Source organism: Gigantopelta aegis, chromosome 7 (genome assembly GCF_016097555.1).
Source record: "Gigantopelta aegis isolate Gae_Host chromosome 7, Gae_host_genome, whole genome shotgun sequence".
In the NCBI taxonomy this organism is placed as follows: Eukaryota; Metazoa; Mollusca; class Gastropoda; order Neomphalida; family Peltospiridae; genus Gigantopelta; species Gigantopelta aegis.
In genome coordinates, this window is record NC_054705.1 from 15,529,339 (window position 1) to 15,556,145 (window position 26,807).

General features: G+C 38.2%; 1 protein-coding gene across 1 annotated transcript; it reads left to right on the forward strand.

Moving 5' to 3' along the window:
- The first annotated feature begins 944 nt into the window (after nt 1-944).
- Nucleotides 945-23,462, forward strand: LOC121377411. Its single transcript, XM_041505390.1, has 6 exons — nt 945-1,151; nt 8,022-8,246; nt 10,272-10,487; nt 13,439-13,642; nt 17,340-17,576; nt 23,046-23,462. Exons 1-6 carry the CDS (start codon nt 971-973, stop codon nt 23,315-23,317), a joined length of 1,335 nt encoding a protein of 444 aa, XP_041361324.1. The 5' UTR covers nt 945-970; the 3' UTR covers nt 23,318-23,462.
- Nucleotides 23,463-26,807: the final 3,345 nt, after the last annotated feature.

The window sequence follows — 26,807 nt, forward strand, 5'->3', positions numbered from 1 at the left end:
CCATGAACAATATGCAGATGGGTTAGTACTGCCCAGTGACCCTCCCATGAACAATATGCAGATGGGTTAGTACTGCCCAGTGACCCTCCCATGACCAATATGCAGATGGGTTAGTACTGCCCAGTGACCCTCCCATGACCAATATGCAGATGGGTTAGTACTGCCCAGTGACCCTCCCATGACCAATATGCAGATGGGTTAGTACTGCCCAGTGACCCTCCCATGAACAATATGCAGATGGGTTAGTACTGCCCAGTGACCCTCCCATGACCAATATGCAGATGGGTTAGTACTGCCCAGTGACCCTCCCATGACCAATATGCAGATGGGTTAGTACTGCCCAGTGACCCTCCCATGACCAATATGCAGATGGGTTCTGGTAGTCATGGTGATGCCTCCTCACACTATAACGGACCCTCCTCGAAATCGATCATGAGGACGAAAATAGACGTTGACGTAGTGTTCATTGGGACACGCTGTCGTCGATCATGGAAGTCGATCTGGACTCATCTGAAAACATTACCCGAGCCCAACTCCTGTCAGCCCAGTGCCTACGATGTGTACACCATTGACGTCTGGCAGCATTTTGTATCGTTTGTCAAATGTGGGGTAACGTAGGTTCGACAGACGTGTATGTTACATTTATGCAGTCTGTGACGAATAGTCTGACCCGACACTGTGACGCCAATTGTAGCACGTAAGAACAATAAGAACCAAGCGACAGAGCTTTAATGCATATTGTACTGACGCCCAAGGAGGTCCAACACGATACTGACATCTTGTTATTATATATATATATATATATATATATATATATATATATATATATATATATATATATATATATATATATATACGATACCAGATACTAGTTCATAGGACGGATCATTTTGATTTTGTAATGTACATGTTTAATTTTTAACTTCCTTAATTTGCAGGCGAGTATATAAGTAAGTTCTATGTTGAAGTTATGATGTCTCCAGTTGAAAAGACGCCTCCCGTCTGTCATTACCAACTAGAAGTGCTTGATGACCATGGCTTGTTTCCCTGTAAACCATCTCTAACAGGTCGATTTGTTAGAATACGGAAACAAGAAGCAGAACATGATGACATTGCCCTGTGTGAAGTGGAGGTGTTTGGGACGAAAATAGGTAATCTGAATTGTATAGTCTATAACAATTACCCTATCACCATCCATACCTCATATTGCTGTGTTCGTATGTTACAGTATGATATACTTGCCATTATATTTTTGCATTTTTACTGCAACTGCAAAAGATGGTTGTAAGCCTCCTTAAAGTGACGGTATACTGATTCGAGTGTAAATAGATAACTGCTTTGTTCTGTTCTGTTCTGTTATTTTGTTTTTAATAAAATTTAGCCGAATACAAATGCAGCTTCATTTGTATTCGGCTAAATCAGCCGATGTATAAACAAAACACATATATGTAACTCTGTCTCTTCACTTCACATTTCGTTCATATGGGCCAACAACAGTTTTGTAGGAGCTCTGAAATGAGATGATCAGCAATGATAACAATGTTTTCTTAAACTATGTGCCTCATAAAGGAACAATCAGGAAAGTCTTTTGGAATGGTATGCACGTTCAACGATATTTATGCACATTATTGCTTAATATCAACAAATATTTTGGTATGTTTAATTAATAAAGCGGTCAAAATGTGACTGTTACGATATATTGCGGCCATATTGCACCATTAGTCTGAAGCTGCCCTCTTGTGAGCAGTTAATTACGTAATATGTAACACGTCACATTAGATCTTAGTCTTCGAACTGAAGAAACGTGTGTATACTCGTCTGTTGACTTTTGCAGAATGATGACACAGACATGTGTCGCAATCTTCTACAATAACACCCATATCAGTAAGCTAGAAATAAGTATATAATATAAACCCCCATTGACAAACTGGGAACAAAACAAAGAAATAACTGAACAACGATGTATATTGCTTGGTATGTGTGTATTTGGTAAATTAGCAGACGTTGCCTAGCAGCGACACCGCTTTCTGCACATAGAACGAATACGTACTAGTATTATTCAATTCAATTCATTTATTAACCTTGAACATTTACAGTTCATCAGTCATACATACAAATACATATACAGCAATGACACAATGGAAGATGTTGGCATGAAAAGGACGCGGAGAATATAAATGCTTTTGTATAGAACTCTGTATATAGACTATTTAACTATTGATTCTCGTCTTTTAAACATTCTGGACAGATATTTCTCTAATTTAAATAAATCATTCACATTGTTAGTTCTTAGTAATTCTATCAATTTAAACATAGATGGGTAGATTCTATAATATTTCTTGATATATAAAATTCTATAATCACTGAAAAAAGGACAACATAATATCGCATGAAACTCGTCCTCAATTTCACCTATTTTACACAAGAAACACAATCATTTAGATCTACTTATGTTATGATAGCGACCAACTTCAATAGCTAAACTATGTGATGATAATCTTATCTTTGTAATGCATTTTTTATATAGACTTGGAAAAGGTTTCATCAGGTAATTTTGTAAAATAAGCTCTTTTACTAAATATTTATACAAATATGAACATTTGATAGACGTGTCCAGGAGCCTATTAAGATCTTGCTTACACTGGTCCATAATTCTCTGTTTTATTAATGACAAATGAAAATTATAGTTTAATGCTTCTTGGTTACACCACAGTTCATATAAACCTAACGAACACAGTATTTGCCTTATTTGTCTTGCCCAGTTATTACCTGTATCAGATTTTGATCTAAGTTCCACATATGCAGAATATAAGATACAATTCTTTGTGCTCAATAATTTAAACCAATATTTTATCATACGGTACTTACGAGTATACAAACGGGGATATCTACCTAATTCAAAATATAGCATAATAGTAGTAGTGGAACTTTTAACATTTAGAATATTCATACAAAATTCTATGTGTAAATTCTCTGTACAGTTTGCCTTGTAAAAAACCCAAATCTCGGCACAATAATTCAAAATACTTGCTATGTATGTATCAAATAAAGACAAAGAAGACCTATGGTTTAACATTAACTTATTTGTATTTATCTTTAATGCATATATGGCTTTTCGTCTCTGATCTGTCAATAAATTGATCGCATGCGTAAATTTACCATTATAATTAAAACCTAATCCGAGATAAGTAAACTGATCTACAGCCTCGAGTAACAAATCATTATAATACCATTTTTCATAATCACACTCTTTCTGAAAACCACTATTTTCGTTTTTTCAACATTAAGACACAAACCCCATTTTATATTATAGTAACATAAAGTGGTTAACATTTAGTGAAGACCGTCAGTCGTTTTTTTAAAAATCACCATATCATCAGCGTATAGTAATAAATATAGACTTAGTTCCTTTCGCTCATAATCCGGACACATGTTATCAATGAATGCATTTTCTTTATCATTTACATAAAAAGAATACAAAATCTGTGGCAAAATTTCACCTTTCATTAGACCGATATCATTATTAAAGAAATGTTATTAACATCACAGGATATTCAATTGTGTTGCTTTTTTTTGGAAAGAGTTCGACCCGTACCCCTCTATATTAAAATCGCTAAAGATTAACCCTAATCCGATACCTAAAACTACCCTAACCATTGGGGGGGGGGGGGGGGGGGGGGGGGGTTACGGGTCGAACTCATGCCTTTTTTTTTTTACATGTACTGAATCATAACTCGTGTCACCATTTTGCTCAAAGAAATTAAACTTTAAAAAAAAAAAAAAATAGCCCGTAACCCCTAAGATGATAATGGATCATATCCACCGACACGGTTTATTAACGTAAATCATTATGTAATACTATTAGTTAAGTAGACTATCCCATCTAAGATAAAAACACAAATCACGTAGTTCCAAAGAAAATGAAATTATCACTGTGACCTCATTTTACATTCATGGGTGGTCATTTGTGCTCGAACATATTAGTGATACTAAATCCTCTTTTTGTCCTGTTAAAGGCATACTGTCACGGATTTAAGGAACTTATTTCTTTAAAAATGGATAATAAATAAAAATTACATTAATTGTTGGAACCAAATCTAGCTGTCGCATCACCTTAGCTGAACCATGATGGAGTGAAATCCATGTTACCTTTCTCGGCGATTTTTTTTTTTTTTAATTATGGACCATTGCCATAATTCAATTATTTTTACAAAATGTAATTAATAAATGGAGTATGGTGGTTATGAAGATGGTTGAATAAAGTACATTTAGAGACAAATCAAATTATTATTGTTCAGGTAATTATTTATTAGATCATTAAATAGGTCAGTGGTCTGTGACAATATGCCTTTAATACAACCTAAAATATGTTTGGTTAAATACTTATAACTGATCTTGACTTTGTGTCTTTTTACAAGTCAGTCTGGTCTAAGCGAAGCGCCTTGCCTTAAATCACTGCGTTTGTTTACTATACTGACGAAAACCAAACGCAAGTTTGTTTTCAATGGTAAATATTTCAGATCTTTATTGATGATTATTTCATTGTTTGAATTTTAGGCGTTAAAATGTGAGTGCCCTACGCCATTTCTGGATCCACATCAATAGCGTATGTTCCCATCCCAGGCTGTAGTCGCTGCTCTAATTCTTGTTACCATTGATCCAATCAAGTTGTTTATGGTCCTCTGTGGGATGTTATTCCACTCAGGAAGAAAGGCCTGTATGAGCTGAGCGACGTTGTTTATGGTCCTCTGTGGGATGTTATTCCACTCAGGAAGAAAGGCCTGTATGAGCTGAGCGACGTTGTTTATGGTCCTCTGTGGGATGTTATTCCACTCAGGAAGAAAGGTCTGTATGAGCTGAGCGACGTTGTTTATGGTCCTCTGTGGGATGTTATTCCACTCAGGAAGAAAGGCCTGTATGAGCTGAGCGACGTTGTTTATGGTCCTCTGTGGGATGTTATTCCACTCAGGAAGAAAGGCCTGTATGAGCTGAGCGACGTTGTTTATGACGTTGACGCGCCTTCTAATTTTGATCATGTACATCTTACGATTATAATGTTACTGCCACCCACAGTCTGTTATATAGAGAATAATTAATGAGTGGCCGTTAGATACCATTTACCTCAGAGCGAGTTGTTTTAAAATGGATCTAAAATTGTATCCCATGAGCGAAAACGAGTTCGATACGTTTTTAAACAACGAGTTATGAGATAAATGGTATCTAGCGGGCACGAATATATTATTCTATTTCTTACATATCTTCAAAAACCAGGTATTAAGCAAATGTTTACATCTTTTTCGACTCAGATATATTTACGACCCTTGTACTTGTGCATGTAGCTGACGTACGCGTCACAGACACATGATTGTCAGGTTAACTATACATCACAGTGTAATCGATTTCCATCGTGTTGTTTTTCATTGGATATATGGCATTGGTGACCTAGTCACCCCCTAGGAGCAGCCAGGCGTAAGGTCTTGAGATTATTAACACATGTACGTGTGTAAACAAGTATGTGTTATCATAAATAACGCATGGTTATTCTCACCAACGGCTGTGTAAGAAGTTATTTTAACCAATGTTATTACTGATGGCAACATATGACGATATCCATAATTTTGATCCTACACCTTAAACACATTAACAATACAAATAGCAGATGAAAATTAAAGAAAGAAAGAAATGTTTTATTGAACGACGCACTCAACACATTTTATTTACGGTTATATGGCGTCAGACATATGGTTAAGGACCACACATATATTGAGAGAGGAAACCCGCTGTCGCCACAACATGGGCTACAAGAGATCTTTTATTTGCGCTTCCCACAGGCAGGATAGCACAAACCATGGCCTTTGTTGAACCAGTTATGGATCACTGGTCGGTGCAAGTGGTTTACACCTACCCAATGAGCCTTGCGGAGCACTCACTCAGGGTTTGGAGTCGGTATCTGGATTAAAAATCCCATGCCTCGACTGGGATCCGAACCCAGTACCTACCAGCCTGTGGACCGATGGTCTAACCACGACGCCACCGAGGCCGGTCAGATGAAAAGTAAATTATAGGCGCAGGGTTTGGAGTCGGTATCTGCATTAAAAATCCCATGTCTCGACTGGGATCCGAATCCAATAGGAATTTCAATGGTCATCAATTGTACTCCAAGGAAGGAAGGGAATATTTTATTTATTCATGGCCTACTCTTTTTGATTAGCAGCAAGGGATCTTTTATATGTACCATCCCACAGACAGGGTAATACATACCACGGCCTTTGATATACCAGTCGTGGTACACTGGCTGGAACGAAAAATAGCCCAAATGGGTCCACCGACGGGGATCGATCCCAAATCGACCGTGCATCAACCAAGTGCTTTACCACTGTGCTATATCCCACCCCCAATTATTGTGCTCCACAACTCGCAAATTTGTTTCTCTATGCATATGAATCAGAACTTTCAACTTTACTTTCTGCTATATTGGTGATATGTTATCATTCAGATTACTTTTAATTGACTGACCTACAAACGTTAGAAACAAAAGAAAAATCAGTTTCTTACCTCAATATATGCATATAGACAAAACAACACTGGCCTCCAAACTAAGCTGAATGACAAAAGCAATGACCTCAACTTTGCAGTAGTCATTGTTTTCTTTATGTGGAGCAATATACTTTGTGCTCCAGCTGTTGGTGTCTACATATCAGAACTTCTAAGATAGCTTAGGGCATGCTCATTGTAAGGAGATTTCAAACATTCTGGCATCTGCAGAAGTCAATCCACCACGGTTATGATGTTCCGGTTTTGTTTTGTCATCATTTTAGATGAAGTGACAGACTTGACAGCTATGGTGCCAGTACTCATGACTGGTGCCACCGATGGGGCACGATATGCTCGCAAAGACCTGATATCAGCACTGTTTTTACAGTGATTCATGAGTGTTGTCATCAGGTGCCAGTACTCATGACTGGTGCCACTGGTGGGGCACGATATGCTCGCACAGACCTGATATCAGCACTGTTTTTACAGTGATTCATGAGCGTTGTCATCAGGTGCCAGTACTCATGACTGGTGCCACCGATGGGGCATGATATGCTCGCAAAGACCTGATATCAGCACTGTTTTTACAGTGATTCATGAGTGTTGTCATCAGGTGCCAGTACGCATGACTGGTGCCACCGGTTGAGCACGATATGCTCGCAAAGACCTGATATATCAGCACTGTTTTTACAGTGATTCATGAGCGTTGTCATCACAGCTGTACTTATTCCAATGTGTTCTGTCCTGTGCTAGTTTTGATTTAGTAAACTTGGTTGGGTGTGGGAGTCCTCTTTGTGGTGGTGCCAGAAAGACGAAATATCCAGTAAAGGATATTCTGTTGATGAGGCACTTAATTAGAGATTCATGGAATCAACCGCTAGTTTGCCAAATGCCCATTCGACTCTGCATTGTGCAGAGATACGGCCTTCTCCTTGTTAATGTATTACGATAGATAGATAACCAGTTTAACGTGCCCATATACCACTAGGGTTTCGAACACGCCCATCCAGAGTCCGACCTCTGATAAGATCGGTGGCCTGACATGTATTGCGGTTTTGTTGTTCAGATGGCAGTGTCTCTGTGGTAATTGATAGTGGTTTTACGCTGATTATGTTTACAGTTTATCATTATGTGGTAATTTAAATGTTTCTGTATTTTGTAGTGTAGTTTTTACTTTGAATAATTATAGGATATTTGCTAACATATATAAGCCACATTGCACACGCACCCATTCAACTGTGTGGGGGGTTTTTTCTCTCTTTTTTTCTGGGGTGTCGTTAAACATTAATCCATTCATTCATTCCATTCATCTGTGGACTTTTATAGAGCACATAGAGAGCAATGACGTTTGCGTACTAATTAAAATCATGTGCTAAAGTTGGTATCAGGTTTGCAGATCGCTACATTATGTAGGGGACGGGTGATAACTGGATGGCCACGATATTAGTGAATTTATATTTAACAAACAGTACTTTGGCATGTTTCAGTCGACACAGATAACTTGGCATGGGGGATGCCTACATTTCTGTCGTCAGAACATAAGGAATCGATACCTCATGCAGCAGTTGATGGCATCTTTAACTGTCATTTAAAAGGATCATGTCAACAAACAGCCCCGGGTGACAAATGGCCATGGTGGAGGGTGGACCTGCATAGGACAGCGAAGGTTTCAGAGGTCAAAATCTATACGTGCTACCAATGCCATTCTTGCGGTATGTATTCTGATATATTAGCTAGTTAAAAAAAAAAATACAGTATTTATTAAAAACGAAAAACAAAATCACATTGTATAGAGACTGGCAGAAACAGGTTCTTTGTATGCATGTGTCTGTCTATGTATGTATGTAATGATGTATGAATATCTATATATCGTATTTATGTCGAGGTTGACTGTTACATACATAGATATTAATGCACTGGCGCAGGGGATAATTAAATCCTTTCTGGCCTCATAAATTGTCCTGTGCCGTTGCTGGGACTCGAACCTATGGCACCGAATCGCCCGCAACTTTGCAGACTTGCCACGATACCTTTTGAGCTATTGAGGCATCCATAAAAAGGATGCTCTTTAACCCAACTATATGCATGGGGTCTACAAGTTACGCGGTCGATCCCGCTTATGTGCATGAAACAGTGGGGAGACCTGGCACTGACTAGTATGTATTGATGTATGAATATCTATATATTGTATGTATGTCGAGGTTGACTGTTATATACATAGATATGTATGTATGTATGTATGTATGTATGTATGTATGAATGAATTTATGAAGACGCGATATAGACTATTTCCAAATATTTTAACTTATGTAAGCCTCCATAGTAAACCGTACAGTGAGGGCTAGGTGAAAAGATGCTGTTTTGCCGCACAACACAATATATCCTAGTTGAAAACGAAAAAGAGAGTTGTTGTTGTTTTCAAAACGTGATATGCATTAACTCTGTTTTCATACAAGTTGCGTTATACTCTTCAACAAAAGTAGGGGAATATAAAATTCAAATGCCGTTACCAGTGATTGGAAGAGAGATAGGTTTTCAAAAAGTACTGCCTATGAAAGAACATCCATGGTTTTACAACCTAACACACAAATACAGCCGAAAATGTGCTCGTGCAACACGCAGTAGCCCCATGCAATAGGGAGTCATTAACGATTTGGCCACTTCACAGAGTGATCGATTCATCTGCTTGAGTGATTACTACTGTTAATTTTGCTCAATCTCATGATCAGTTAACCTGTATTCTTTGGATGTTATGCATTGTTTGTCGTTGAATTAGTGATGCTGCGTCTACGACGTGAAGAACGCCTTAGGGCTCTTGGCATGATTCAAAACTGGTAGAATTCAGCGTGGTGTAGCCAATATGTTCAATGTTTGGCCGTCTGTGATATGCAACCTATATGGAACAGATACCAGCAGACCCAAAATGTTAATGATCGACCCCCGTTCAGGGTGTCCCAGATCAACTACACAGGATCAATTTATCAGAAACCAGGTTCTACGAAATGGAGTCAAACAGCGACTCAAATCGCTGCTCAGTTACACTTGGCTACTGGGTTCCGAGTGATTGGTGACTGATTAGAAATCGTCTACATGCAGCTCATCTGCATGCTCGGAGACCACGTGCTGTGCCACCGTTAACGAATCGCCACATGATAAACAGGCACCAATAGTGTGTACAGCGTCGAAACATGACAGCTTTGTTGGTGGTTCAGTTATGACGTGGGGTGGCATCTCTATGACTGTCAGAACACCATTCCATATTGTTCAAGAGAGGGTCACTGGTCAGTACTACTGGCATAACATACTGGCACCGATTGTTGTCCCGTTTGCTCGCTGTGCTGGTTGATGTTTTGTGTTTCTACCTTCAGCAGCAAAACGCTACCAGAATGTCAGGTCAGTAGTGAGCTGACAGAACATGGTCTAATAAAGTATTACCTGAACAAAAATAATTTGATTTGTCCCTAAATGTACTTTATTCAACCATCTTCATAAAAACCATACTCCATTTATTAATGATATCATGTAAAAATAATTTAATTATGGCAATGGTCCATAATTCAAAAACTAAAATTGCCGAGAGGGTTGACATGGATTTCACTCCATCATGGTTCAGTTAAGGTGATGCAATAGCTAGATTTGGTTTCCAACAATTAATGTAATTTTTAGTTATTATCAATTTTTAGAGAAATAAGGTCCTTCAATCCGTGACCATATGCCTTTAATTCTTTACTTTTTAGATGATAATCTTTTCGACTTCTATATTGAAACTATAATGGACTTCGACCACGATCCTAATGTGTGTCATCATCAGGTATCAAAGGTCAATGAATCCGGCACATTCTTCTGTAAACCTGCCCGGGACGCGCGGCATGTGAGAATCCGGAAGGAGGGTCTGAAGGAAGACAACGATGCTATTGTCTTCTGTGAAGTGGAAGTGTATGCGCACAGTACAGGTACATGGGCGGATCACGGGGGGGGGGGGGGGGGGGGGGGGGGGGGTGCATGGTGACCTGTCTCTCATCAAAAGATTCAAAAGCCCGTTTTGTGAACAATGTATATTTACAATTTTCATTTCACAAATTGCAAACATTTTATTTAAGTGTTCTTTAATCCTTTTGTCCTTTGACTTCCTAAATTAATTATCTTATGCTCAAACTTGCACCTACAGACATGACCGCAGGCTTGAGTCCAGGAGAGGGGTGGTGCTTGTGGGGGGGGGGGGGGGGTACTCCATTACAGACTGACATTAACGATTTGATGTTTAGACAATCCATGTAGCAGAGATTGGGCGATTATTTGACAAAAGTTATCAATTACGTTTACAATTTCTTAAAGGGACAGACTAGATTTTAAACACTAAAGCATATTTTTCACCTAGACCCTAGTTTCAACCCGCAAAACTGGACACTAAGTTTGGTTAATTTACAAACCTGAACATTTTGATACCATAGAGTGAAACAAGAGTCTGTGACGTTGAAATTCCCATAAAAAATTGACTGAAACGCGATTCAATAAGCATTACTTCTCAGACGCACGTGCGTTTTTAAAAAATATGAAAAAAGTATTTTGTGGCATTAGAAACACCAGGATGACCAGAAACACTTCGGTTGTACGGAAATATGAATAATCTGAACAATAAAATATAAGTAATGTTTGATTTCAGTGATCATAAACGGCTCTAATAGTGAAGAATATGCCTTAGTGTTTAAAAACTAGGGTATGTCCCTTTAAGAATGCCACGATTACGTTTACATGAAAATTGAAATCTATTGATTACGAATGCGAATACATTGTCAAGAATCATGATTACATTTCCACAAACTATATGAACAAGTAGAGAAATGATGTTACCGACATGAAAGTGTTTACTTCATTATTTCACAACCATACAAGTTTCATACAATACGTGTTTTCTGGAGAAATTTAGTAGCCAACCAGTCTATTAAAACAAAACGTTGCTCAGTCGGTTGATAATTTACTAAATCATTTCATAAATTCATGAACGTAGGGTAGGGAGGTAATCGGTTTTCAGAACAAGATTTATAAAGGTCGACGACAGTCAATTTTCGCACACTTGTTTTGGTTTCGTACATAGTAAATACAACATATTCAACGGTATTGTTGTATATACAAAGCCGTTGGAAGCGGTACAGCCATCGCCATACCACTTTTTGAGCCAGGAAGGTTTTTTCTCTTTCTTGGCGCTCGCATAGTATAGATCTCAACATATACATTGCTTTCATGGATTACCAACTTGTAATTGTTTTTGACGCCCCTGATATATTTGACAAAAGGTACTTTTAAAATCAATACGATTCACACGCGAGTGTAATGATTTCTTTATTATCCATGTTATCCATACTATTATTTTTATGAATAACAAGGTAGGACAATGTCAAACCTAACTGGAAAAAAAAACATGGAAATGACGTCATTTAAGTGATTATTTTGACAGGGGAAGCCGAATTATTGTATGACGTCGCTTCCCAAAATGACGTCATTCGTTGTACACGTGAAATCATTATTTGCACATGTGTCATACTGGTTATATTCTCCCGTATATCTTGAACTACGGATAATAAGATAATATATATAATATAAATTTTCCGTTTGCTATTGTTCTGTAAACTCTAGATTTACACTCGTCTTGTTAAAAATACAATGTGTGTACTACCTTCCTTTCTTTTCTTCAGTTGTACTGTAGGCATTTTGTTCCCTTTGAATCTGTTGGCAGGACGTAGCTCAGTGCTACAGAGCTCGCTTGATGCACGGTCGGTCTGCGATCGATCCCCATCGGGCTATTTCTTGTTCCAGCCAGTGCACCACGACTGGTATATCAACGGCCGTGGTATGTGATATTCTGTTTGCTGGATGGTGCATATAAAAGATCCCTAGCTGCTAATCGAAAAGAGTAGCTCATGAAGTGATGACAGCCGGTTTCCTCTCTCAATAGCTGTGTGGACCTTAAAAATATATCCAGAATGTTTTTTTTGTTTTTTTTTTAAATGTGTTGAGTGCGTCGTTACATAAAATATTTCCTGTTTGATGTCGTCCTCAGATCATTCGGAGTGGATCTCTCTTTCGAAAATCGAATCGAAAACTTCCTGTAGCGTTCCAATGTCAAACGTAGCTGTCATTTTTGTTGCAAACAGATTAATATTCCTACGCGAGCTAATTAAGCCCCCACCACACCAGACCCTCCAAAAAAAAGGTTGGTCTCTGCCGGGGTTTTGGGATTTGTTTTAAAAGCATGGATTGCACAGAAAAGGTGGATATATTTGATACCGAAATAAGGGCATATTTAAATTGAAATCAGAATGCACGTCCTATGAATGCGTGATGGCATTTTAGCTCCAATTGTGGTTTTATGTCATAGTAAGAAAAGCTCGGCAAAAATCAACGTCATACCGCGGGAAATTTAAAAAAAAAAAAAATTGACGCGCGACGGGCAAAATCGACGCGCGCGCTGACCAGAGAAATTTATTTAGCTTGGCCTAAAACGGACTAATTAAATTAAGAGGTATAGGTTAAGATAGATTAATAGAGCTAATTTAAGGTAAATGACCAATCAGAATCGAGTATTTTGGAAAATTCATGCTCAGACACGGCGGAGCAAGGGGGGGGGGGAGGTCTGGTGGACTCTAGACATACCCCTCCACCCAATAATTCTACATCAAAAATATTATTGGTACTAAATATAGAATAGGTAGAATACAGGAAGTTGCATTTCAGGACATCTAGTTTTCACAATTTTACAGGACAGCGTACAAACAGTGTGTTTACATGTTGTTTTGTTTATGTACGATGCATTTACATTTACGTTATCGAAAATAAAAGCCTTTTTATATGTGCGGATAAGACTAGAAATTCTATTATATCTAAATGTTATGTTCTATTTTTATAGAGAATCATGTTCCTAATGTAGCTGTATTGGTAGATAGTAAAACTGCGTGTGAAAACTTAATGAAACCACCGAAACCAGGCGACGTAATTGGCTTCAAGTGTCCCCCTACGCCGCTTGCTAGTAGTATACAGATAGTGAAACACCCAGCATACGATGGGGACACACTCTCGATGTGCGAGGTTGAAGTGTATGGAACTCCAGGAAGTACGTATATATAAGTCTGTATGTCTGTCTGTCTGTCTGTCTGTCTGTCTCTCTCTCTCTCTCTCTCTCTCTCTCTCTCTCTCTCTCTCTCTCTCTCTCTCTCTCTCTCTCTCTCTGGGTCTCGCTCTTTCTGTCTCTTTCTCTGGCGTCCTCTCTCTCTCTCTCTCTCTCTCTCTCTCTCTCTCTCTCTCTCTCTCTCTCTCTCTCTCTCTCTCTCTCTCTCTCTACCCCCACCACCATGACTGGCATAATATTTATTGTGGGACCTAAACATATGTCATGTCGTTAAAACCAATGACATGCAGTGCCCATAACATGTAAGTTATGCGCATGTTAATGGTGAAATAAATGGTGACTTCATTCATTTCAGTGGTACAGAGTTTAGCTATGGGGAATATTCCCTACTTTTTATAAGCACTATATATATATTTGTTTGTTTGTATATGTATATGCAACAAGACCTGTATAATTGTGCTAGGATATTGTAACCATTATAACATGTATTTTTTATGATGTTGGTATTATTATTCATGTCTGTATAATTCATATACGAAAGTAAATGATTAAATTGAATTGTATACCTGAGCGTAACGTTGACATCATATTACCGATAGAGGCGTCTTGAGTACCGTAATTTACTAAATATCGAATGAAAAAGTTATTTAGAAGCCTTATAGGATAAATGGAATTTGATACGCGTGTTTATAATATGTAAAATACCATCCTCGTCTAGTTAATATGTATTTGTCTCGGCTAATACCGATTAACGTAAACTATGTTGATATTTTCCATATTAACAAACACCCGTGACGAATCATATACACACACACACACACACACACACAGATATATATATATATATATATATATATATATATATACACACACACACACACACACACACACACACAGGGGCGTGCGCAGGAAATTTTGCAGGGGGGGGGTCGAGGTGTCTCGCGAAGCCCCGACACCGCGAGCGCCGCGGGCGCGAAGCCCGTGGCGGTGGGTCTGGGGGTCCTCCCCCCGAAAATTGTGAAAAATTGACCCCTTCCAGGGCTATTCTGAGGTGTTTTCTGCTGGCTAGCCGAGCTACTTTCACAGGAATGTAAAAAAATCGGGAGATGAAAAAAAAATTCGCCTTGAGCAGGGGGGGTTAGACCCCCAAACCCTCCTCCCCCCCCACCCATGCGCACGCGTCTCACACACACACACACACACACACACACTAAACGATCTTGCCCGTCATGCCATTTTTTAGTCCCGATTGAGATTCAAAACGTCTACTGGCGTTGTTTGAATCTCGACGGTGAGTAAATAAATCAGCACTGGAAATTTTACAGGACGGATTCTGACACTAATATCGAATGTTCGTAAAAATCCAAACACCTGTTGTTGTTTTTTAAATGGCTGAATATCATTGTATAGTCTGTTCTAAAGATTGTTATTATTATTGTGTACATTCCACCTTTATTGGCGGTCCATTTTTTCTAGTGAAATTGTATGTTTTGACTTGCATCTTATATGAGTCACTTTGCATTAATGCTAAACATTAAATAAATTGATATAAATAACTGAAAAAAAAAAAAAATATATATATAGTCATTTATTAGTAGTTGGACTATCACATAGTGAAAATATATACAATTAAAAGCACACATTTTTATTACATTTCTATATATTATACTGTGTGTGTGTGTGTGTGTGTGTGTGTGTGTGCGCGCGCATAAATATGAACAAAGCTAAAAATGTGTTTTTCATGGGACAAAGAAATAGATATTATCAGACACCAATAATACAAATAAAAATATTAACATGTATAATACATGTATCAAAATGTAACTGAAACTTTTTAAAAATACATGGGTTACACCCAACAACCTCTGCTACACCACCCCACCCCTACACCCCCCCCCCCACCCCCCATTGCTGTAAATGCATATAAACACCAATAATGCAAATAAAAAAATTAACATGTATAATACATGTATCAAAATGTAACTGAAACTTAGTTTTTGAAAAATACATGGGTTACACCCAACAGCCTCTTCTGCACCACCCCACCCCCTGCATTTTTCTTCAATCACCCAATCCTGTCTTTTCCCATATGGACACATGCACACTTATCGAAACACACACTACAACAAACACAAAGGCAACATGCACACTTTGTCATACATCTCCCATCACATGTACCAGCTGTTTGCAGTTCTATGGCATCCATTCCTTTAACAGACAACGCTCGCAGAACTTCCATTCGTGGACACTTTTCGCCCGCTATCACACCCTTAGACACTGCAATCATACTTTCGGACGTATATCTTTCATCCATGCTACGGCCATAAGCATAGCAAATTGCATATGCTTGATGGCCGTCCCTCCCTGCCCTCCCAACCTCTTGCCAGTAGCTTAAAATGGATTTTGGGACCCCCCAATAAATAATAACTGTTACATCTCGAATTTGTATCCCCATCCCAAAGGCTATTGTAGAAAATAAAACCCTTAATGTACTGTCCCTGTTTTTGAAATTATCTAATATTTTTTCAGATGTTACATTATCTATGGATTTATGAAACATGATCACAAGGTTATGTTGAATTCCTCTACAAACAAGCAAGTCTTTTATGTGGTTGTACAGCATGGCAGTACTGCTCACAGTCCTAAAAATGAAAGAAACAGATTCAGTCAAATACTAGTTGACACGTTATGTGTGTCTATGTGAGTGGCCAAACATACTATATTTGGCCTTAGGTAGTCTCTATTATCACAGGCTACAATATGATATTTGAACAATTTTAAATCAAAAATTAAATATCTTTGTCACTTTATCAATTTATTTTGCAGAAAATAACGTAAGACGAATATAATTTAAGGATTCTGGTTTTCTCCAATGACAAGTAGCTATTTTTTATAATATGTTAACATTTTTTCCAAAGAATATAATACCAGAAATACACTATCATTTTAATGGCTTCTTTCTGTCTTTTTAAAATGTACTTAAACAACCAGTCTAGATCAGTTTCGTAGTCTTGTTTAGAACTACGAATATTCAGAAAAATGTTTGCTTTGCTAAAACAAATAATAAAAAATAAAAAATAAATTTATAACTGTCAATTACGTAACCGATATGTGTGTGTATATATAGACATGTGTCGTGGTTGAAATTGAAATCCGGTACAATCTCAGAATTAAACTATTAGTATTACATGGTATCTTGATGAAGGTATTTTAATGTCATACATTATAACAAAACAATACATTATAACAAAACAGCATCACACACACACACACACACACACACACACACACACACACACACACAGAGTATAATATATAAAAATGTAATAAAAATGTGTGTTTTTAATTGTATATATTTTCACTATGTGATAGTCCAACTACTAATAAATGACTATATATATTTTTGTTTGTTTTATTCAACTGGGGTACTGCCCCAATTTTTTAATCTCGAACACTATATATATATATATATATATATATATATATATATATATATATATTATTATTATTATTATTATTATTATTATTATCCCCCCCCCCCCCCCCCCCCAATTAGTCAGAAAGCTAAAATGGTTGTGGATTACAAAGGACACGCGAATTTCGAATTAGCCTTTTTGTCTAATTAATCGCCAAATTGAAGTTAATTAGCATTTGACAAGTTTTTGTGGGTTTTTTCTTTCAGATCGGAACTGGGCTCTTGGTACGAAAGGATATATAGGTGAAGCTCATGGAAACAATACAAATAATACAATATTGCATCCATGGAATCACATCGTTGACGGCGATATCTCCAGTCAATATAACTCAACAGCATGTCCTACCTACTTTTCATCCTACCCTGTCATTCTGATCGTCGATATGTATGATAGATACGTGCTCGTGGACAAGGTCGTGTATCTGGCAGCAAGTGGTAACTTGGGTAAGCATACTGCTGTAACTAAGCCTGGTTCCCATAGAATGTGTAACATGCTGCCGATCGTCGCATACCAAGTGACATTTTTTTTATAGTATTATTAATAGTTGGGGGAACATTGCTACAGACGGATTGGAGCAACTGAAAATTGGTATATACTGTTTACGACTAAATGTCGTGCTGAATATTTTTATGGAATCGCATTGGTGTAGTTGAAAATTGGGTTTCATAGTTTACGAAAAAATTTTACGGAACATGTTATCTGCATATCTGTCCCGCCAACGGAAAAGTCAGTAAGCAACAATTGGCTATAATATCAGCGATGGATGAAACAGTTTACGATTGTTTCAGAACATGTCCGCTTCTTGTCCGTGATGAATTACAGTGGGGGTCTATGTTGATCTGCGGCTGCTTGGTGTGTGTTACAGATATTAACGGGAACCATGATTTACATATGAAAATTTAATTTCTTGATGGATTTAAAGGGACATTCCCGAATTTGCTACATTGTAAGATGTTTCCAACAAATAAAATATTTCTACGATTAAACTTACATATTAAATATATACTCTGTCTAAAAAGAAACGCATAGGCGAAATATTCATGGAATTATCTCTTTAATACAAAGTGACATAATTTCGTTATTTATGATCTTATCACAGTCAAATTTGACATGAGTATGTGACAATGTTCTTGCTATGGACTGACGTCAGTGGAGGCGTTTTCGTCACCAAACAGCGTCGCACGAGGGCGCTGAAATATGTACCTTGTATGGCCACCAGCAGCAGCAATCACTGTGCGACATCTCCTTGGCATAGACAAAATGAGTCTCTGACTCCGGGCACGTAGAATCTAGCCCATTCTTCCTGCAGTGCATGTGGCAGTTGCGGAAGCGTCTGAGGCTCCGGGACACACTGGCGTACACGTCTGTCCAGTTCGTCCCATAGATGTTTAATGGGGTTGAGATCTGGCGATCTTGCTGGTCATGGCAGCACATTAATGTTCTCATTCTGTAGGAAATCCATTGTTACACGTGCCGTATGCGGCCTGGCATCGTCCTGCTGAAAGAGCTCTCTCCGTCGATCCAAAATAGGAAGCTGTGACGGCGAAGAATTTCATCCCGGTAGCATATAGCTGTCAGGTTGCCTTGCACGAACACAAGTTCACTTTTGCCGGTGTATGAGATGGCTCCCCACATCATAACACTTCCTCCACCGAATCTGTCAAAGTTGTTAGCAAAACGTTCATTGCGGTCGTCCATCACGTCGCTGTAGAAGGAAACGTGACTCGTTGCTGAACCATACTCGCCGCCAGTTTCCCAAGTTCCACCCCTGTACATTCGTGCACCAGCGAACATGTTGAAGTCGCAGGACGGGGCCAACATACGGTCTCCTAGCCCGTAAACCATCTTCTCGAAGTCGGTTCCGAATGGTTTGTGAAGACAACCTTCTCAAACTAGGTATACGTCCAGCAGTGTTCGTTGCTGTGGCAGTTCGGTAACGCAAGTGCAGAACCCGGATGTAGCGATCTTGTGCTGCAGTTGTTATGCGAGGTCTTCCACTTTTGGTCCGGTTTTCAGCTGATTGAAACTTTTGGTACCTGTCCCAGAGACGTGAAATGGTGCTCTGATGGACGTTCATGTGGCGTGCGACTGCTGACTGCGATTCACCTAACTGGAGGCGGAATATTGCAATGTTTCGATTCGGCAGGCTTAGTCTTGGCATCTTGTAACTCGTCTACGTCGAAATGGAAATGAGGCATCATTGCGAGCATTGCAGCTTTAAATACCCATCACTATCCCAATCTTTTCCCCGAGTTTCACGTGCATTCGCCAAAATCTGACCATTTCACGCCGATTTCCTGCAATTGTCGCACAACGTGCCACAACGTGCGTGAAATTTGTTTTAGGGTGCATTTGGGCATGCTGTCCCATTCCAGGAACATTAACAAACATGGTCATTCAGCAACATTGTACAAACAAAAAATATTTGGTAAAATCAAGCATTTTTCTTCTTTCCCTATCTTCTATGCGTTTTTTTTTTTTTTGACAGAGTATATTTTCTTGTTTAGAATATCAATGTCTGTATAGTCAATGTGTTTCTGGTCGTTTTAATATTGGTAAGAAGTCCAAACTGGATTTTGTCTTCAATTAAGTTCGTACGTACGAAATAAAAATGTTTTAGGAAATAAAATGAAATTTACCTGGTACAAATATTAGAACGATTAGAAATACGTTTAATATACAGCCAACTAATATTTTATGCAGAAAAAAAATATATTTGATATGTAATTACAATCGTTAAAAAGTATCTGTCGATCACAGCTTAAAAATTGCAGAAAACTCAGGAATGTCCCTTTAATTATATAAGATAGTCTTAGGCAAAATAAATTTATTATTATACTGGACTAGACAAAAACATGAAAGTCGTTTAGAAATATTTGTGATGGTAATGTTAAAAACAGTCCTCCAGGCTAAATATATTCTACGAAGCTTACTGATAAACATAGTGGTGGATGACATTCGCAAATATGTTTTAATTAAACGTTGTAGGGCATTTAAAATGTAAACATATTTGTAAACTTGGGGTGAATTGGTTTGTCTATAATACGCATGCGTAACACGTTTTCCTGAAATACATTTTTCAAAGCTGATAAATATAAATTTGATATCAAAATTCACGCAAAAAATAAAATATTTGTTCAAAGATTAATTTCAATAGCGAGACCTACTCAATTAAAATTGCCTAGTTTAGCGAGCAATCACAAACGAGAAAACCCGGAAGTTTTATAGCGCAACTTTTGATTTCACGACTGGTTGATTCATTCATGGACGAATATTTATATATTTAGCAACACTACATGTTTTGGTTAATTTAATCAATAAGATGATAATCTAATATTAATACCACGTAAACTGGCAGAAAACTCGCACGAGTATCGCGTTCAGAAGAGGCCCAGCAGTGAAACGTTAGTATGTGCGTTTCCAATCTAATTAAAATTAGCTCCACTATTACATGTGGATATAACAGCAGCCCGTTGGAGCTCATGTCCAGTTGACCTTTCACTCGACCAATCAAAACCTTACTTGCAAAATCATGCCAGTGATCTGAAAAAAAAGAGAAAACATTCGGGATTATACCGAGGGTACACGAAATAATTCGGGTGAATTACGAAGTATGCCGCAAAATAATTTTAATATAAAAGTTTATATAAAATACGTTTCAAGACGAAGTCGGAACTCAATAGGGCGGTGCGCTGCTCCTATCCTAGTTGGTGGAACCTGGTACTATACCCCGTTTGCATCCTCTAGTGTTCTAAATTGAAGAGTCACAGCGTCTGATGAATGACATAACGTTTTGCTTCCCGTGGTCAACAGAGAGGCGCCTCTGGACTTTCGGATCATCGGAATACGTTTTCGCTCTGCCAGACTCACCGGACGCAAACTTTCCTTTCCTCTGCCAGTTTACCAGCGGACCTAATGGATCTCTCTCCTAGTAATCCAACCGCTGGATCTCAACCTCAAGGGGGCAACGAGACTGGAGGGCACGACGGTTGGGTTGGCTGGGGGGAGTACTGGGGGGGGGGGGGGAGGATGCCACCGGAAGTAGGTTAGGGCCATAGGGCGTAGGCGGTTTCGGCCGTAGGGGGAGATAGGAATGTCCGGGGGACTGCCTCCTTCCCCCCCCCCTCGGGGCCCTCCCCTGTTCCGGCCACACTGAAGTTCCCGATACGATGGGTGCCCCTTATAACACTCTGTCCCCTACTAACTAAACTTCCTGTGGCCTCTGCCCAACCTCCTGGGAAAATAACCTCCACCAAACTTTTAGGGCTAACCTAGAGAACTCTGTATGGCATATATTTTAAATTTAGAAACGCCCGATCAAAAATGGCGATCAAAATTTATAACAAAAACTTTTTATTTTTTATTTATTAATTTTCATTTTATTAGAAATGGCGCATCAAAATTATAACTTTAAAGTCCCAATATCCCCATTGGCTTAATTTCAAAATTGACCTAAGTAATTCTGCCCCGGATTGGGCCCCTGGCCTCCAGAGGTCGAACCCGAGGTAGACATGCTCGAAACCTTAGTGGTATAGGAGCATGTTAAAAACATTACGAAAAAAAACTGTCATGGTATAGCCATAAAATCTCTTTATACTAGTATACAATCCAGAGTTTATTACTGCACTTTTCCCCCTGTTTTTTCAATGTTGAAATAGACCAACAAGTTCGCCTATTGCATAAATAGTCTCGACCGATATTTTTAAAATTTGTATGCTCCCGAATAACGTTATAAAAGGCGAAGTGTAATTGGTCGATATTTAAATTGTTATTTATAGATGAAATGTCACCTGAACATGGGAGTCCACGCAATGCTGTTAGATCTACTGGTGAGACTAGTAGAGCTAATTTTAATCAAATTGGGGCGTTTTGTCATCGTTTAATATTGTATTCAGAAAGAGAAACTTATTGGAGGTTCCCCGTTAACTAAGTGTATTGTTAGCGCAATTAAGGGGTGGGGCGTAGCCCAGTGGTAAAGCGCTCGCTTGATGCGCGGTCGGTTTGGGATCGATCCCCGTTGGTGGGCTTATTGGGCTATTTCTCGTTCCAGCCAGTGCACCACGACTGTTATATCAAAGGACGTGGTATGTACTATCCTGTCTGTGGAATGGTGCATATAAAAGATCCCTTGCTACTATTGAAAACATAGCGGGTTTCCTCTCTATGGCTTTCAAAAATGACTTATGTTTGACATCCAATAGCCGATTATTAATAAATCAATGTGCTCTAGTGGTGTCGTTGAACAAAACAAACTTTTTTGTTTGTTTACGCAATAAATACAGGCCCGTAGCCAGGATTTTTGTGGGTTTTTTTTTTTTTTGGGGGGGGGGTGTTGTTGTTTTGTTGTTGTTGTTGTTTTTTGTTTGTTTGTTGTTGTTTGTTTTGGGGGGTTTTTGTGTGTGTGTTTTTTTTTTTTTTTTTTTTTTTTTTTTTGGGGGGGGGGTCGTTTAGGCTTATGGTGAGGCACGACACATCGAACTAAATTATTTTGCCACGTTTGAGGTGCAATTTTGCGTTGACGAATATTGAAAAAAGATTTCCCTTCCCCCGACTCCCCATTGGCTTCGGGCCTGAAATAGAATTAAACAAGCGTATTCAGGGTTGAAAATTGGCTGATATTCCTACCGACACTTCATTTGAAGCCCATCGGAGCCCACGTGACCCGACCATTGAGGCAAAAGTAGTTTTGCACATGCCACTGGTCACGTGACTACAATGGCACACGTGTTTTCATCGTTACTTGCTCACAGTAGTCTGACACTACGAAAACAACACATTAAAACGATATTTGTTACGACCCGTTTCGAGGTATATTAAAAATAACTTTCATTAGGACAATAATCTTATGTTGTAAGAATTTACCATATGTAAGTACAAAAAGTTAAAACTATTTTTTGTTCTCTATTTTTCAGGTTCTTATACGGTCGAGAATGCTGTTATTATACTTTATAATTCGGACACAAATGCTCGCAACGCAGTGGCATGCAAGACTGGCCGCCAGAGGTTCGACGCGGGATACTATATTACGGCGCTCTGTTCAGGAGAGGCGCGTGTAGCGAATCACGTGATCCTAGAGAATGATCCTAGATTGAGAACAATGGCAATATGTGAGGTGGAGGTTTATGGGGAGTTCAAATATCTGAAAACTCCTTCCATAGGTTACAGGCACCTGCCTGATCCGTGACACAAATGAACCACACTTGCAGAGTATTCGAAATATGTTCTCCTTTCTCTTTAAATATGTACTTTCTTTTTATTTGAAGTTTTAAAAACTGTTTACTTTTGGGTTTTATTTCGTGCAACAAGTTGAATTAAAAATATGCCTGAAAGCGAACTCTCTATGTGTTATGTTGTAAACTGAAAGTCACTATTGTGAGTAAAGGTATTATTTCAGTAATTAGTTAATTAGTGATCATTGTTGCAATTTAAGGCATACATACACACACGCACATATATACGCACACACAAATAAATCCAACCATTCTCTCTTCTTCTTTTTTCTTCTTTTTTTTTATTATTAAAGGGACATTCCTGAGTTTCCTGCAATTTTTAAGATGTTATCCACTAACAGAGACTTTTTAACGATTATCATTAGATATCAAATATATTTTTCTGCATAAAATATTAGAGGCTGTATATTAAACCTGTTTCTGATCGTTGTAATATTTGTATTAGGTTAAATTTCATTTCTTTCCTAAAATATGTTTTTTGTCGTACGTACGAAATTATTTGAAGACAAAATCCAGTTTGGGCTTCTTACAAATATTAAGACGACCAGAAACACGCTGACTATACAGACACTGATATTCTAAACAAGAAAATATATTTAATATGTAAGTTTAATCGTAGAAATATTTTATTAGTTGGAAACATGTTACAATGCAGCAAACTCAGGAATGTCCCTTTAAACTATTGGTGTAAAACATTCGTTACCTTTATAACACGTACTCATAACACACGTGTGAAAACAATTTAAAGACATATGACTAACTGCCCCTAGGTGATGATCACGTCACCACTCCCATAACATTCAGTGAAAAAACACACAACCGAAACAGATTGCTCTGTTACGTATAAGTTAACCGAAATAGATTGCTCTGTTACGTACAAAATAACGGAAATTGATTTGTCTGACACGTAAGTTAACAACAAGCGCTAGGTCCGTAAATAGGTTTTAATTTGAAAAGACGTTTAAATTGATTTGTCTGACACGTAAGTTAACAACAAGCGCTAGGTCCGTAAATAGGTTTTAATTTGAAAAGACGTTTAAATTGATTTGTCTGACACGTAAGTTAACAACAAGCGGATAGGTCCGTAAATAGGTTTTAATTTCAAACGACGTTTAAATTGATTTGTCTGACACGTAAGTTAACAACAAGCGGATAGGTCCGTAAATAGGTTTTAATTTCAAAAGACGCTTAAATTGATTTGTCTGACACGTAAGTTAACAACAAGCGCTAGGTCCGTAAATAGGTTTTAATTTGAAAAGACGTTTAAATTGATTTTAAATGTTTAAAGGGACAGACCCTAGTTTTTAAACACTAAGACATATTTTTCTCTATTAGAGCTGTTTATGATCACTGAAATTAAAATTTACTTCTATTTTATTGTTTAGATTATCCATTTCCGTACAATCGGAGTTTTTCTGCTCATCCTGGTGTTTCTAATACCACAAAATGCATTATTTTTATATTTTTTGTCTGAGAAGTAACAGTTACGGAGTCGAGTTTTAGTGTATTTTTAACGATATTTCACCGTTTTAGCTTCACATAATCTTGTTTCACTCTCTCTTGTAACGTTATCCAAATGTGTTACAGATTTTCAACTTAACCAAACTTGGTGTCCATTTTACGGGTTGAAACTAGGGTCTGCGCCCTTAAACTTGTAAGAAACAGAATACTACATTCGTGTTCGTAAAGCTGTAACCTAACCGGACGCGAGCGATTATTTTAGGAATCATTGATTTCAATCGCCGTATTCTAACCGGACGCGTGCGACGCGACATATTTATTCGTCATGCCGTACGCGTGCGGTTAGGATACTGCGATTCAAATAAAAGATAATCGCTTGCATCACTCGCGTCCGGTTAGGATATAGCTTTAATGTACGCCCTGCACTGGGATCGATCCACGCGGTGGGCCTATTCGACTTTTTCTCGTTCCTGGCGGTGCACCATGACTGGTATATGAAAGATGTGGTATGTACGATCCTGTCTATGGTATGATGCATATAATAGATTCCTTGCTACTCATGGAAAAATGTAGCGGGTTTCTAAGACTATATACGTCAAAATTACTAAATGTTTGACATCAAATAGCCGATGATTAACTTATTTTACATTTTACGAATGTGCAGGTTGAAAGGATGCTATTCATAAATTATTACCAAGTTCGAAGCAACAAGAACTTGTACATCGTTTCTTTCAAGAGTGATTTTAAAAATGTGCAAGAAGTGCTTGAAAAGGGACATCTCGAAATTCCAGATTCCAGACAATCCACCAAAAGTAACTTATCCCTGTATGAACTTGACCCACCTCAACATTTGTATATCGGCCACAGAGTGATTTAAAAAAAAAGTGCTTGAAAAGGACATCTCGAAATGTTGTGTGAAAAATTAACACTCGACGAAATCAGGAAGTGTATAATATTCCAGAAAAGCGATACGTGGCTTGTGCTCTTCCAAAATATCCACTTGATGATAACCGCTCTTCAGGCCAAGGGCAGAGAAAACTTTTCAACGTGGCAACCGATGAATAAATTTCTCAGTTCTTGGCAAAGTGTATCTATCCTTGATAGTCCGTTGGTTGAGCATCCTGTAATCAACACACCTCCATAGATTTCCATCAGGCTTCCTGGCTATGAAAACAGGTGAAGCTCACGGACTAAAATACCTAATTATGTCACAAGCTAGAACTTGTCTTAAGTGATGTTTTACTTGTTCAAACATCGAAGGTGGAATTCGACGATTCGGAATCTTGAATGGCGTCTCATTTCTCAAATCAATTCTATGTTGAACATGTGGACATAATCAAATGTCATCATCATCCCTGGAAAATCTATCTAAAATGAGTGGTCTTCCTTGTTTCAGTTTTGTAAGATGACCGTCCACAAAGTAAGTTTAGAGATGCATCAGGACTACCTTCTTCTGAAGCTTCGTCTTTAATAATGACTGGTTGAAGTTTGCAGATCATAGCTCTCTGTGCTATCACTAATGTCTGGGTTGTATTAGACAGCAGGTCATCTATTTTCTGGTTGTATTTGTACCTGAATCGCACAAAGGTTGGTGTAATTTTAAGTTTCTGAAACCGCTGACATGCTATATGTTTGTACGACAACACAATAATCTTGAAATAGCAGTTTCCTTTCTACATAGCCTCTCAGTAGTATGGTGGAATTTGGCTCAACAACTACATTTTGTGTCTCAGCAGTACACCTAACAAGACAAAGTCGACCCTTCATCCGAGACAGCTCTTTTTGCTGGAGAATCATGGACATAAAGGTTAAATAATTCCCTGTAAGAAAATCAGCTGACTGAAGAAATATATCCATACTTCTGGAAACAACCTTGTAAAAGAGTAGATAAAACGTTTGCCCCAATTAAAATCGGTACAGACAGATTATACGATAAATCAGTTAATTGGCTGATCCTCTGAGCTTCCCTTTGGCAAAAGTGGC